A 15,250-nucleotide genomic window follows, 5' to 3' on the forward strand; every position below is an offset into this window, starting at 1 on the left:
ATCGAAGCGACACATTCCGTCCCTAATCGCAGGAGAGAGAGAGCTCACAATTGTTAGGGGATTCATACCTCTCGGTTATCGCTTATGATCGAGAAGGTTCTTCGGGTCGGCCGAAGGTTCTTCTAGCGTCTTCCCTGGCGGTGAGCGGCAGGATCGGCTTCGAGGCGAAGGCTCCGGCGTCTGGAATGGCCTTCGTACAGGACTCGGGTCAGCGGGTCGTTCCCCTTCTTCCGACCTCTTTCTTAGATCTCTTCCCCCTTTATATACCCCCGGTCCCTTCCGTAACGATCACCAATCGCGAGGGAGGGTGGTGACTTGAGTTCCATGACTCAGGTGGGATCCGGAGAAGGAGGGAAGCGGTTTTGACGGCGGAAGACTGTACATCCTTCAAAGCTTGATCGTTACCGCAAATCTCGATCGTTATCTCCCAAGGGGATTTGAAATAATGAAAATTTTAACTCGGACCGGCTCAATTCGGTCCTCACAGTTGTAAATCAGGATTATCTATGACCAGGCTACTTTTCACCCAGAATGCACCAGTACACCATACTGGCAGATAGCATAAACAACATATAGCACTTTTTACTGAGAATATTAGAATTTTTATAAACTATACACCGAGAATACTCTGTTTACATTATATAATTTATACTCAGAATTTAGTGTATAGAACTTTTTTACTGAGAAATTACTATTACATAGTACCAGCAGTTTTTCAGTAAAGAAGTTCTATATGTTCAATCATTATATATGTGTAACAGTAATAATTTCTTTTAGAATAAGAGCACTGTCTACGAATGAAATTTAATTAAATAGGATTAACTCGAAACTAAAATTTTCAATCATTACATCAATTTTAATATATATATATATATATAAATAAATCTACTTTACTTACCCTAATCTTTTAGCTTCATATGGATATAATGCTTTTGCACAAGGAAGAGGTTGAATAACCTACATAATGCAATATGATTTCAAAATTAGAAATTTTATATTTAAAAATTTTCATGTGACATGTTTCATAAATATTAATAAATAATCTACTATTAAAATTTTTATCTTAATTTACCATTGTACTCATTATTCATAATATTCTGAAAAACAAATTGCACAAATTGAATATTAATCAAAATGATACAAGTCAAATTCTAGTATTTATTCATTCATTCATAAATTTACAGTTCTAAACTTCCCAAAGTCCGATACGTTGATACTCAACCAAACAATTGCCTTAATTAATTGGGCTATAAATACGCTATTATTAATGATTGTATACTAAGTAATTTGGTATTAGATATAGACGTTAGGTGCCATCTCTTATCTAATTAATAATTATAAGTTTTAATAATTTAGAACCATCTGGAAGAAAAGAACTAGCCTGGAACAGGACTTGAACCCACAACCTCAAGTTGCCAGTTGTGCCATCCGGACCTCCAAGCAATTCTTCACTTCCAGACATATTTAAACTTTACATATAACCATTTAATTATATTATTATTTAATAAATTATAATTATCAATTTAGATAAGAGATGGCACCTAACATCTACCTCTAATATCAAATTACTTAGTATCTGTAAGTTCACAGAGATGGGGCGAATTTTATTCCCAACCGTCAAGATAGCTAAGGGCTATACGTATGTGGGTGGCAATTTTGAGGAGGCAGAAAAGACAAGTGTTTCACAAAGAAACTTTATTTTTGTCAAAAATGCTTACATCAGTGATTGACAATGTCCCAGATGTCATTGTCCTTCCGGTTGGAGGTCTCTAGGAGTTTTCGTTTTGCGGTGATGGAGCACCGGGGCAATGACAAAATGGAGTTTGCAAAGGGAAGAAACAAAATATTAGCGAATTGAAGCACAAAAAAATTTGAAGAGAATGACGATCACAGCGGAAGTATTTCAGCGAGGAAGCTCTGTCTATCCTTGAAGTCGGGGGTTTTTATAAGTTTTTCGAGATCAAACTGTTGCTAATTAGACAGATTTTTCTTCAGCACTTTCTAATTGGTCTCTCACCTGTCTCCAGGTGTAAATGGAACTTCGTATAGGTCGCAGGAAAGGTCGGCTAGAGATGGTTTACTCGACACCATCTTTTAGACTCTGCTCGCATTTAATCGTTGACTATGACATCTACGCTCATTTCGATATTTTTTTCTCTAGTTTTGTTTTGCTTTCTAAACTGCGTCTTAAATTTTTAATATTTTCCTTTCTAAATTTTTATCTAAAATTTTGTTTTTCCTGTTACTCTTTATGAGCGTCGACATCAAAGTCCAGTGTCGCCAACTCAACACTTATATAATTTATTATCTTGGGTTTAACTTAAATTTGGGTTAATGTAACCCTTGGTGCCAAGATGGCGACACTTCCGGTAATCTCCAATCCGGGTGTCATGACATAATAGCGATAGAGGGAGCTATCATGTAATTTACTGACGTAATATGTAATGACGTTTAACGTGATGTAAAGAAATAACGTGAAAGATTATGCAAATTTGTAAAATATGACGTAGTAGATGGTAGTTTTTCGTGGAAATATGCAAATTAACCAGTAGGTAGACAATACTGACAGTGTTGCGTTGTATCTATAGTGGAATTTTTAATTTTTATTTTTTCGATAGTTTTCCAAAAAAGTTAAAAAGGTAAATGTATTGTTCTTAAACGATAGTATTTGTGAATTTGATATAAATAAAAACTAAAAATGTTAATTAATTAATTTATTTTTTTTTGATAATTTTGTGTCTAGTAGTTATGCAGAAATTAGGTCTGGTGAATTTTTGTTAGGTCAAACTCCCCGTAAATTCTAATAGATAGATGAATATGAATATTTGAAATTAGTGTGGGACAATGATATTAATAATGGCTTTAAATTTGCTTTAAAATTAGGACTACAACAAACTCATGCAAGGAGCAACTCGTGCGCTAAAACATGTAAATTATACTATAGAAGCGACTTAAAATCATGTTTCCTAAGATTTGTAAAAGTGGTAATAAGTATTCAGCATACGAAAGAAACATTCAAAAGTATATTTGGCAATGTCTTTTTTGGTTGTATTTTGTCTTTTGGTTCGCCCTCAAATTGTTTGACATGTACAGCAAAATGGAATTACAGCATTCAGCACTGTCCGAAGCATATATCTGATTGAATAAGTATAAAGAAAACCTGGAGAGTTTCTAATTTTTCGCAAAACAATTGGTTGTGATGTGTCCAGGGACTGGGAAAACTCCAAGATGGTTTGATCTACAATATGTTCCATCCGCACTACTTCCGAACTTTAATAAGAAGCAAACACTGAAAATAGAGAAGGAATAGGAAAAGGCAACAGCAAATGTGAGTAAAAAGGCAGCCAAACATTCCTGTATGGTTGAAGCAGAAACGACAACATTAGGGAAGAAAGGACCTGCAAAAAATGAAATTGGAATCTACCAAGCTAGGGAAAAAAGTAGGATTGAATATAAAAAAAGAATCGTTAACATGAGTATGTTTTTTTTCTATTATCAATATTTTATCTTAGATTATTATATTTTCGGAGATACGTGATCTCTGATCAAAATAGTGCTAAACGCGCAGTCTCCAGACCAATCCAAGATGGCGACTGGAAGCGCCGCCACCTTGGCACCAAGGGTTACATTAACCCAAATTTGTACATATCCCTTTTTTGGGGGGCTATTTCTGGGCCTCACATATCTAATCATTAATAAGTACATACTGTATATACTTGCATGTAAGATGACTTCACATATAGGACAAGGTGTGACTTTAAAGATCAAAATAAAGAAAATTAAATTTATTAATGCAATTCTAATTTTATTTCGTAAAGTAAAGTAAAATATCAAATGCAGGTAAATGTACACATTGTCCCACAAAAATTACTGGCATTTTAAAATTTAAGGAAAAAATCTTGTAAAATCAACAACATAATTTGTTCACGTAAAGCCGGACAATCGGAAATCTTTTTTTGCCAATTCTTAACAGTCGAATCCACTCTCCGTCGATTGCACTTAAGAGTTTCTCCAAATTCTGATTTCCAAATATTCATCTGTTTTTACATGGGAATGGATTAAAACTTATATCAAGCTCCTGTGTGATTTTGGAATTTCAATTTGAAATTCAATTCAAAATCTTTACTTTTCCTATTGCTATTCATCTTTACTCCTGACATTGTATAAGAACAATTCAAACAACCCAGATAAAATACTTGTGTTTTTAAATACAAGAGGGTAAGCATCTGGTAAAAAATGCAAATACATGGTTCACAAAAATTACTTGCAAAAACGCAAAGACACTTTCGCTTATGCATACAGGACAACCTAGGAATTTTAAGCTGTTATAAATGAATAAAAACCTCGTCTTATATGCGAGTAAATACAGTATTTATAGCCTGACTAATTAAGGCAATCATTTGATTGAATTTACAGTTCAAATATTTATGTATACGAGTAGTCAATTTATGTTAATATGTAGATTATTTTACATTTTCAAGTTTATTTTGTTAAGATAAGCATGTTTGCTTGTTAAAGAGTAAGTGTAATTTATGATTACAGTACTTTTTTTTTTTAACGGGAAGCTTACAATTTTAAAAATAGTCGACTACAATACATTATCTTGTTAACAATAAATAAATAAATTCTTTTGAAGTTCTTAATAAATATATTATTTAGTTTTTCAATAATTTTGTATTTTTGTCAATTAATACACAATGATGAAAGTATTCAATGATATACAGAACTTTAAAGTTAAGAAATATTCTTCCTAACTCCAAAGTTTTCTATAAAAGACACAAAGAAAAAATAGAATATAAATAAAGGAGAAAACAAGTTCTGAAACAGAGAAGGGAAAAAAAGTTGTACAGAAACTTTAAGAAATTTCGATTTTTTTGAAATGTGAAACTAAATTTTAAACATTGTTCTAAAGTTAGAGAGAGTTAAAGTTTCGGCAAAAACATTTCTCACGGTAACATCAGAATTCATAAATGAATTTTTTAATATAATATTAGTAAAGTGTGTATTGTTACTGTAAATATTGTTACTTCTACTATTAATTAAGGGTAGAAGTAACAATTACAGAATACAATAACTGGTATTTTTCGTATTCATTCAAATAATATTAAAGTGTTTAATAAAAATCACCTGTTTTATATGGGCCCTTAAATCTGATGATGCAGAATGCTGTAACTGATTAGTAGGAAGTGATGTCTTTGGTCCTTGAAATATCATTGCTTCAGTTTTAGTATGTGTGCTATTAGCAGATGATACATTTTTATTTAATGCAGCAGTGCTCTTAATACCCTCTAATAATCGTATTAGCAATATGTTACATGGAAGATCTTCAACTTTCGTTTCGACAAGAATCCTACATTCGGGACATCTTAGTTCCTTGTGGCAACTTACAATATCTTCTAGACATCGTTTGCAGAAAGTATGTTGACAAGGTAAAACTTTACTAGTACTGTCAAGCTGTTCAAGACAAACTGAACATTCCAATAAATCATTTAGAAAAGCTTCATCCATTCTTGATAATCTGGATTTGAAGATTTTTGGCAGCTTTTAGCAATATTTTAAGCGCATATATTCCTACAAAAGACAAAAATAAGTAATAAAATTAAATTTAACTGTAATAAAAGTAATAATTACTTTTAAAAAATAAAATATATATAACTGATTAATGAATATAAAAAGTCTTCTTAGTAATTTAATAAATTAACTGAGGCAGAGTGTTAGCAAAGTCTTCTTAGTAATTTAATAAATTAACTGAGGCAGAGTGTTAGCAAAGCCTCTTCTACGTGGCCTATAGAATTAAAGTTCATTCTCAAAACTTGATCGATTGATTTTTATTAAACTTTGTCATTTTAAATAATACGAGACAAAAAAAAATAAAAATGCAATAAAAATGGGGATCCATGATTTTGTTTTTGAGAAAAGATTGCAAGCCAAGCACAAGCAAGTTTTAAAAATTGTTTTTTTTTATGCCAGTGACAAGTGATTGTAGTAGATGGTCTCCTGAAACAGTATTATTGATTTGCTAGTGCTTCAACTCAATTCTTAGTTTGTGTTTGGACAGAAAACAAACTGTATCCAGTATTAACATAATTTTAAAAAAACAAAATATAATATAATAATAATATTGATAAATATTTATATTTCTGCATTAATAGTGATTTAATACAATATATTTATGCAATAATTTGTAAGCAGATAATGATAAATTAATTTTCTTTGTTATTAAATACTAAACTAATTTTATGTATTTAAGACTATCATTAATTCATTATATAAGCAATGTAAACATAATTTAAATATAAAGTTTTTTCTTCTTAAATAAGATAACTGTTTTAGTATGTTATATAACAATTAAATGTCAGTCGGTCTGGCATTTTCCTAATTATTTATAATTTTACTTATATGTTTATTTCTTACTAATAACACTACCCAACATGATTTTTGCCTCCAGGAAAATAATGGTTTCTTATCAGTTCCGACATCCACATTTCAAAAATCAGCCAGAAAATGTCACATCACATCACAATTTTCAGATATTGAAGCCATTATTACTGGTATATCAGGTATATCTGCAGTTACCAATGTGAAGTAGATGATGTAACACCACCAGTATTAGAAATTAATACAATAGGAAGCACTTTCAGTGAAGTAAAACAAGGAGCTGAAACTTAAAACTAATACTTAATTATTATTGCCTTACCGTCCTTATTCAATTTATTATATATTTGTCAACGTGGACATTAATCATTAACAGGACATATATACTGGTGTTAAGCATTTACACAAGACCTCCCGGAAGGCATCCCTAGGGATGCCTTCCGGGAGGTCTTTTTAAGGATAACTGGCCCCTATTCAAGCATTACAGATGTGGAGAAAACCCAGAAAACTCTACATGGCCAGCCCATCCTGGCCAGGCACAAACCCACAATCGAACTCCCAGTGTTCAGGAAACGGAACCACTTGGCCACTGGTGAGCAAACATTACATTTAAAGTTGGGTGTTAAATATGTATGACCGGAATGCATTCCTTGAATAAAATTAGTCTTTTAATGATGTGATCTCAATTATTTTGTTGCTTCAATACAACTTGATAAGTCTCCTATATCTCCACCAATTAGAAGTTCAAGATAATTAAGTAATTTATTGGAGGCAAAAAGCTTATAATTAAGTAACCATACTCATTTATATTTTATACTCAAATATCATACTTAATTAAAATATAAAAGATTTAATTTTTAAAGACCTTAGATACTAAAGAATATTTTTCCAATTAGTATACAGATTTATAAATATTTTTTAGTTGATCCCAAATGAAAATTTCCTTTTCGAAAACCTTAAAACATTCCTAAAAAAGGAATAAACATTTTTAAATAAATAATTTTTGAATTTGAACAAAATCTTTAAATCGAATAAAATCAGACTTAGAAACAGTTCAGAAATATTTCCGATCTGTAAATTATAAGCAATTTTAATTTAAATATGAAATCCATTACTCGTAAAAGATATTATTATGATAATACTTCCTATCTTTTTCCTCCGAAACTAAAATTTTATAGGGGGAAAAAAAAGCAATTTCACAACAAGATTATTTGAAAAGCCATTCACTGAATTTTAAATTAGTATAAAAAATTGATACTTTGAAATATTTTGACATTAATAAATAATAATTACTTTACAACAGAAAAACTGAATAATATATTACAACCGTTTCGTATCCTACCTTATTTAAATTTTAAACTAAAAAAAAAAAAAAAAAAAAAAATACATACATATTCTATTACCATTCAAATAAATAATATAATATTTAAAAATTAAAATAATATAATATTTAAAGCCATTTAAAATTAATCAACAACAAACTAGCAACTCAAAATAACTAATTAAGTAATAAGCATTTGAAAAGGGCAAAAGTTGCACAAAAAAAAGCTGTATTTTCTTCTTCCTTTTATTCATCCAGCATTGCAGACACTCTTAGAGAAAAAACTACTGGGTCTAGAAGCTCAAATTTTAAACTTAAGCCTAGCCTTTCTCATTATCTCACTGATAATGAGAAAGGCTAGGAAAGGTGCTTGCAAAACTTCCAGGTCAATAGGTCAAAGTTCAAGGAGGTTTCCCGTAGAGCTAATTCAGTTTTACAGTTTAATTTTATGCTTATACAGATAAAATTGTATGGAAACAAATGAATTTTAATCAAAATGTTACTCAGAATAACAAAACCTAAAATATATGCCAATTAAAACTTTTTATAGCAATTTTTCTAAACAGTGTATCGAAAGCGACAGTCAGCAGCATATTGGTTGGTACCAACCGAAATGAATATTGAAAGCGTTCGGTTGATAGCGCATTTGGTCGGCGGCACGCACTCAGCTGCCGAGCGTCAACCGAATTGTACATCATCGTCTCGTGTCTTTACATAATAAGACAATTATTAAACAAAAACACTTGATATCCAAACAAAAACAACTGAGATGTAAAAAAATTACTCCAACTAAAAATTTAGGACAACTTAGATGACAGTTAAAATTTTTCTTAGCAGTTTTTCTTTGGTAAAGATAAGCTTGGCACTTGGAGGCGAAATGTAGAAAATAATAATACAGGTAAAAGTCTTTTAGGTACCACTTCCAAGCTCATCTTTACTGAAGAAACACTGCTAAGAAAAATTTTGATCATCATCTAAATTGTCATAACTTTTTTACATCTCAGATGTTTTTGTTTGGTTAGTTAAGTTACGATCAACTCAGAAACAAGCATTTCTTAACAAACAGTACATACTTAATTTTACCTTATTGAAATAATATTTTATGCTATTCTATGTTATTTAATTGAAAGCAATAATTATTTTAAGTTGTGTAATAAAGATTTTCATTAAGATCAGATAATTCAGTATTTTAATGAAAATTTTGAAGTTAAAGTTAATATTTAATACTTATCATTACATAGTTATATATATATATATATATATATATATATATATATATCACTATGTAATGAATTTAACAAACTATCTACATCGATTTGTAATATAAAATTTTTAAAATACAGATAGCAGCTAATTATATTTTTATGTTTTATCATTTCAAAATTTTGTTATATAAAAATTGATTATTTTCTAATGTCCTCATAGATTTCAGCTGATCTTCCATTGATTTAAGACAGTATGTCTTATCTCTGCTTTATTCTGTCTTTTATAAATCCTTAAATGACAAATAACTTGTCACTTAAAAAATATTATTCCCTACTATAAAAAAAAACAAACAAACTGAAAAGAAAGTAAGTAGTCAAGTAATATAAATATCAAAGGAGATATATTTTTATACTTATTCTTTATGCAATTGTCCCAATGTTGATAGTTTAATTTTAAATAAGAAAATAAGAGAAAATGATGTGGCTTAATACATCATAATAATAATCAATAATAATCCTCATCAATCTATATATATAAAAATGAATGTATGTCTGTGTGTGTGTGTGTTTGTCCTTCATGCACTACCACACCATTTATCCGATTGCCATGAAACTTCGGGAAGTTGTTTAATACACTCCCACGAAGGTTTCTGGCACATGTGAAGACCACCATTTCCCCCCCTTCAAAAATATATTTATATATGGATTAAGGCTTTTATGTCCAACAGATGGCGCTAACTTCCGACAACCTAAGTTTGCTTTTCTGTAAGGCATTATGCTTTTCTGTGAGAATGGACTAAAGCAGATCATTTTCTATCTATCTATATAAATAAAATATAACGTTCGTTTGTTCCTACCAATTCCTTTGAAATTTTGACACAACGTTGCATTCAAATACGCACGTGTTTTCATATAATATACATGTCGAAATTCCCCCACTGGGGGGCGAGATGGACAGGATTATGGCTTACTGTGAAGAACTCGGCTTCTATTTATACTATTTTGCATGCGTTTTTTGCGTTTTAATAGGTTACATCAACAGAATATACACTAAAAAGGGATTTTTCGATATTCCCCAGCGGAGAAAGGGACAGGATTAAGGCTGACTGTGAAGAACTCGGCTTCTATTTATACTATTTTGCATGCGTTTTTTGCGTTTTTTAATTGCGTTTTAATAGGTTACGTCAACAGAATATACACTAAAAAGGGATTTTTCGATATTCCCCAGCGGGGAAAGGAACAGGATTAAGGCTTACTGTGAAGAACTCGGCTTCTATTTATTCTATTTTACATGCGGTTTTTTGCGTTTTTAATTGCGTTTTAATAGGTTACGTCAACAGAATATACACTAAAAAGGGATTTTTCGATATTCCCCAGCGGGGAAAGGGACAGGATTAAGGCTTACTGTGAAGAACTCGACTTCTATTTATACTATTTTGCATGTGGTTTTTTTGCGTTTTAATAGGGTACGTCAAGAGAATGTACACTAAGAAGGGATTTTTTGAAATTCCTTCCTGCAAGAGAAGTGTTATACATTTACAATAGATACATTTTGAGCCACAACAACGTGTGGCCGGGTCAGCTAGTATACTATAAGATATTCATTGTATGATTTTTGGTCTCTTTCAAGGTGGATGATTACCTATGTTTTCGTGGATCCTCATTAATAGAAATACCAATTAATTAATCAAAACGTTAAACAATGGTTTGAAGTTCAATACGTTTAAACATCATTGCTGTATTGTATTACGGTACTGTACATAGACAGTTAACTGATTACAATATGTAAACTTACACGAGACATTTGGAACTGTATCCAATTATCACCACTGACATGGACTTCACTAATTCACACTGTTTATTTCATGCTTGAATCAATTAAACAAGAACAAAGAACGTTATATAATGTTGAAATTAATTATAAAAAAGTTTCAATTTTTTAAAAACTAACAGTGTGCATCTCTAAAAATAGAATTTCCTGTATTAAGAAAATGTAAACCACATTAAAATGATTCTAAAAATAAAAAGAAATTTGAATCATTATTATTGAATTTAAAAATCACTCTAAATTAGTTATAGATTTATCATTTTGAAGAAAATTAAACTCAACTTTTATTAGAAACTTTGGATAGAAATAATTTTGAGTGATTAAAAACTTATTTTTAGGTAGAAAAATGTTAAATTTGTTATTATTATTTTGGTTTAAGCAATATTTCATGTCTAGACATAAGACACAAAAATAAATTTCGACATATATCAAATACTAGCTGTTACCCGCAACTTCACCCGGGCGGATTTTGCAAGCAAACATCATTTATATTCAGTATTTCAACAAGCATAATAATTGTTATATAACACCTACCGCTGAGAATGATGAGAATTGCTGAGAATCAAATGAACTGTTTTCAATTTAATCAATGTTCTAGAACGTTTACAATCGTTCTATAATCGAACCAATATACAATAACAAATTTGAATTTAAAACGGTTCGAACATTTGGTTAAAAAATTGAAATATATAAAAATATTTATAACAATGACTAAAATGTTATCAATTACATATTATCAATACACCTAGTATTCGATAAATACAAAACTCAATGAAAACTAAACGCAGTTAAAAACAAAAAATCGCATCTACCATAAAATAGTACGGTAGAAGCCGTTCTTCCAGTTAAGCCTTAATGCTCTCCTCCTGCAGGGGAATTTCAAAAAATCCCTTCTTAGTGTGCACTTTCATGATGTACCCTGTGTACCAAATTTCACCTCTCTAGGTTCAGCGGTTTGCCCTAGGCAATGATGAATCAGTCAGTCAGTCAGTCAATTTTATATATTTAGATTATGGAAAAATATCTGATTATAAAACTGTCAAAGAATAAGACATTCATCGCAAATATTTTTTTATTCCCATGTCAAAATAGCAAAAGAAAAAAATAACGTAATTTACTCTCGTCTTGACTCGTATACTTAAATTAATTATTATTCCATATATAACTAAAACTATTAAATTAAGTGAACAAAGAAAAATGATTTCATTATAGAATAAATAATGATAAATACGAGTTTTAAACAACATTAATTATTTACTAATTAGCCCGCTTTCAAACAATTGCACTTTGTTACAATATTTATATTATTACAATAATAGTCGTCATCATCATAGTTCATCTGTAATGTTTCTGCATTACAGCTAAATAAATCAGGTCAAGGTTAAATATATAATCATCATTAATTTCACAGCTATCAATTAAATCCACTCATAATTAGCTGTGCGTATAAACAAACTTTTAAGGATTTCAGATTATCAATAACAATTTTCAATTTAAATTCAGAGATAACGACATAATTCTCTTCAGTTCGTTACAGAATTCAAGGCTTTTAATTTAAAAATCTCAAGTAAATTTATATAACTTAATCACTTTATTCTTCAAAAATACATTCAACAATAATAATTTAAAGTTTTAAAAGTACTTTTGTACTAAACAAAATGTTTTAGAGAATTTAATATTTAATAACAATAAATGTAGTAAATATAAAATTCGAACATTGGTATTTTCTAAATATCAATTTTGCTTTAATTTTATATTATGTTAGTAATTAAAGACTAATTATAAGATTTGAAGTAGTAAAAAAAAAAAGTTAATGTTATAAAATGTAAAATCAATATTAGCATTTGACTTTTACTGATGAAAATTTACAATTATGTGATCAGATGTTCCATTAGGGTAAAAAAATTAAGTCATTCAATGATGAGTCAATATCAATATTAATAGTGAAATGTTGAATAATAGTAATATATACATAACCTATAGAATTGTACAGATATGCAAATGATCCAATTTAATAGAAAATATCAAATGCCGTTAAACAAAACAGTACTAACCACATTATTGCTGATCTAATCTAACTGCACATTCAATCGCCTCTGTATTGCATTCACCTGTCATGTTTGACAGCCCTTTCTGGGATCTCACTTGATATTTTGGAATGAATTAAAAGTTCATGTGAATGTGCATGTTTCGCGTGCTACAACTTTGCAATTGACAATGTTGCCCTATTTTCATTATGGACTGAGATTACAACAGCTCACTCTGATAGAAAGGCTAAAGAAAGTAAAAATTTGCACCATCACTTAGTGCATACATGACATAGTATATGTCAGCAAAAAGTCTACAGTGATTGCCATATAACTTTTTGAAATAATTACTCACATTCAAATGGCTGTAGCAATTTTTCAAACTTTGTGCCCATTGACACTTTTGATCAGATAACTACTGAGTCAAAAACTATAAGCACATTAAAATTTTAGCCAATTTCACTGAGGGCCAAAGCCATAAGAATTGTGAAGGATCCTTTAAGGATGTAAAAACTGTAGATTGATGACATTTCTCATAAACATTTTAACTTTTCTAAGAAAAATCACTATTATAATGCAAGATTTGACAATCACAAATACGTAAATGACTTCACACATTTAAGAACCCTATTTTCCGATTTGATGCTCTATATTTGTCGTCAATAATTCAGAGAAATATCCTTTCTGCAGCAATCGAAATACCAAACTTAGGGGTTGAAAATTAGAAAACATTAATAAATAATTTGTTTATTTTAAAAATATATTTTTAATCAATCAGTTAACTAAAAACTAATTTTAATTTTTAATAACATCTGTTAGTTTAAATTTATTTACTTTTTTGGAGAACTTAAAAAAAGGTTCAATTTCTCTTTTCATCTATCAATGCACTTAACTGCATTTCATTTTTGTATATTCTGTTTTGCTGAATGAGTAAATCATTCACTTTGATTTGATTATGCAAGACAAGAGAGAGATTGTTTTGAACAAATTTAAATTATACGAAGTCTTAAAAAGCATGTTCAATTATTAGGTTTCTTTAAATCACCTCTTACCTAGGAAAAATATATGTAAAGGTTGCACAGTAAAAATTAATGGGCACTCTATGCCATCACATCCTTAAACAGAGTGCCAAACAAAAATAAAAAGCTAGCTAGGGCTCTTGATTGACTTTCCCAGTACGATTAAGGAGATCATTAGGAAGTCTGACAATTTTCAATTATACTTATACAATTACTAATTACAAATATATTAAGGATATAAAATTTAAGTAATAACAAAATCTTAAAAGGAGTAATTTTGTTGAATTATGATAAAAATTTTTATTAAAAAAAATATTTAAATTTTAAAAACACTATGATACTAGCTCAACGTATAAAAAGATAGAAAAAAATCCTTAATTATGAGGGTAGAGACAAGTTTTTAAAAATATTGTAAATGCAAATAACAAAATTTTCATTATATGTCATTTCATCAAATCCAACTCTTGAGTAAAAATAAGATGTAATGAATCCATTCCTTCAGTTCTATACTCCAAAATTTAATAGCATCAATGCCTCTTATAAAGAAGTTATCATGCTAAATCTTATTCATTGATTTTTATCATATTCTGAAATGTTAATAAAATAGACACCAACACATACATACATTATTCCTCCCTCCACCTTTTTTACTTTTTTGGGTTCATGGGGTGTCAAAATGTTGAGCTTTGCAAAAAGCCGAAGGGTAAAATTTGATACGATTTACAATTTTTCTGCGTTATATTATAACATCACTAACCCATAAACAAAGGAGTCCCCTTACAAGTTTCTAGGAGAAATAAGAAATGCATACCACACAAAGAAAGCAAGGAATATAAAAGGACAGAAGACCACGTTGACCAGAGAGGCTTTTGACAGAAGACATTTCATACAATGACAATGAGAAGACATGACAGCAAGCAAACTACTTGATGGTTACACATGAAGGGATGCATATCCTTAAGAACTTTCACTGAGATATTGTGTACTGCTTTTGCATGCTGTTGGTAGACTTTGTTGCTGTCATTTTTTGGAGATGTCCATATGGTGTCATCATCTAAAAGGAAGAATATGCTAATGATAGAATCAAAACTAAAAATCAACTGCTGACATAAAGAAAAAAGTAGATTTCCTTTAACCAGAAACTATAATGTAGGAAAGATAACAATAGGAAACTAAAATGTAATAATTTAAAATACATGCTCTCCAACTCAAATTAGTAGTGTCTCCTGTACATCATACTTTCCTGCTAGCAATAGAGTTGTGTCAATCATCTAACTCTTTTCAGAGAAAAGTTTTTGAATTAAAATAATGTGGCTTCTGGTGCAAATCTGAAGTTCATATATAGTTAATTGGGCCTCCTGCCACTAAGCTTTCCATATCTGGTCTTGACTTTCATCTAACTCCCTTCTCAAGATTAATCTGATGTTATTACGTTATCAAAGAACTGCCTTTTGATACGCATTAATAAAAACATT

The 15,250-nt window shown here is 29.9% G+C and overlaps 1 protein-coding gene across 2 annotated transcripts in view; it reads right to left on the bottom strand.

Annotated features, from left to right (window-relative positions):
* Positions 1–15,250, bottom strand: part of LOC136981936 (E3 ubiquitin-protein ligase SH3RF1-like) — a 49,843-nt gene that overhangs the window by 23,045 nt on the left and 11,548 nt on the right. For both annotated transcript variants that reach the window (XM_067278341.1, XM_067278340.1), the window contains exons 2-3: positions 5,128–5,571; positions 899–957 (exon numbers count right to left, since the gene is read on the bottom strand). In XM_067278341.1, coding sequence (XP_067134442.1) covers positions 899–957; positions 5,128–5,508 — 440 coding nt within the window. In that variant the 5' untranslated portion in view covers positions 5,509–5,571. The remainder of the gene's footprint in view (positions 1–898; positions 958–5,127; positions 5,572–15,250) is intronic.

Source organism: Centruroides vittatus, unplaced genomic scaffold (genome assembly GCF_030686945.1).
Source record: "Centruroides vittatus isolate TY-2023 unplaced genomic scaffold, ASM3068694v2 contig_799, whole genome shotgun sequence".
NCBI lineage: Eukaryota > Metazoa > Arthropoda > Arachnida > Scorpiones > Buthidae > Centruroides > Centruroides vittatus.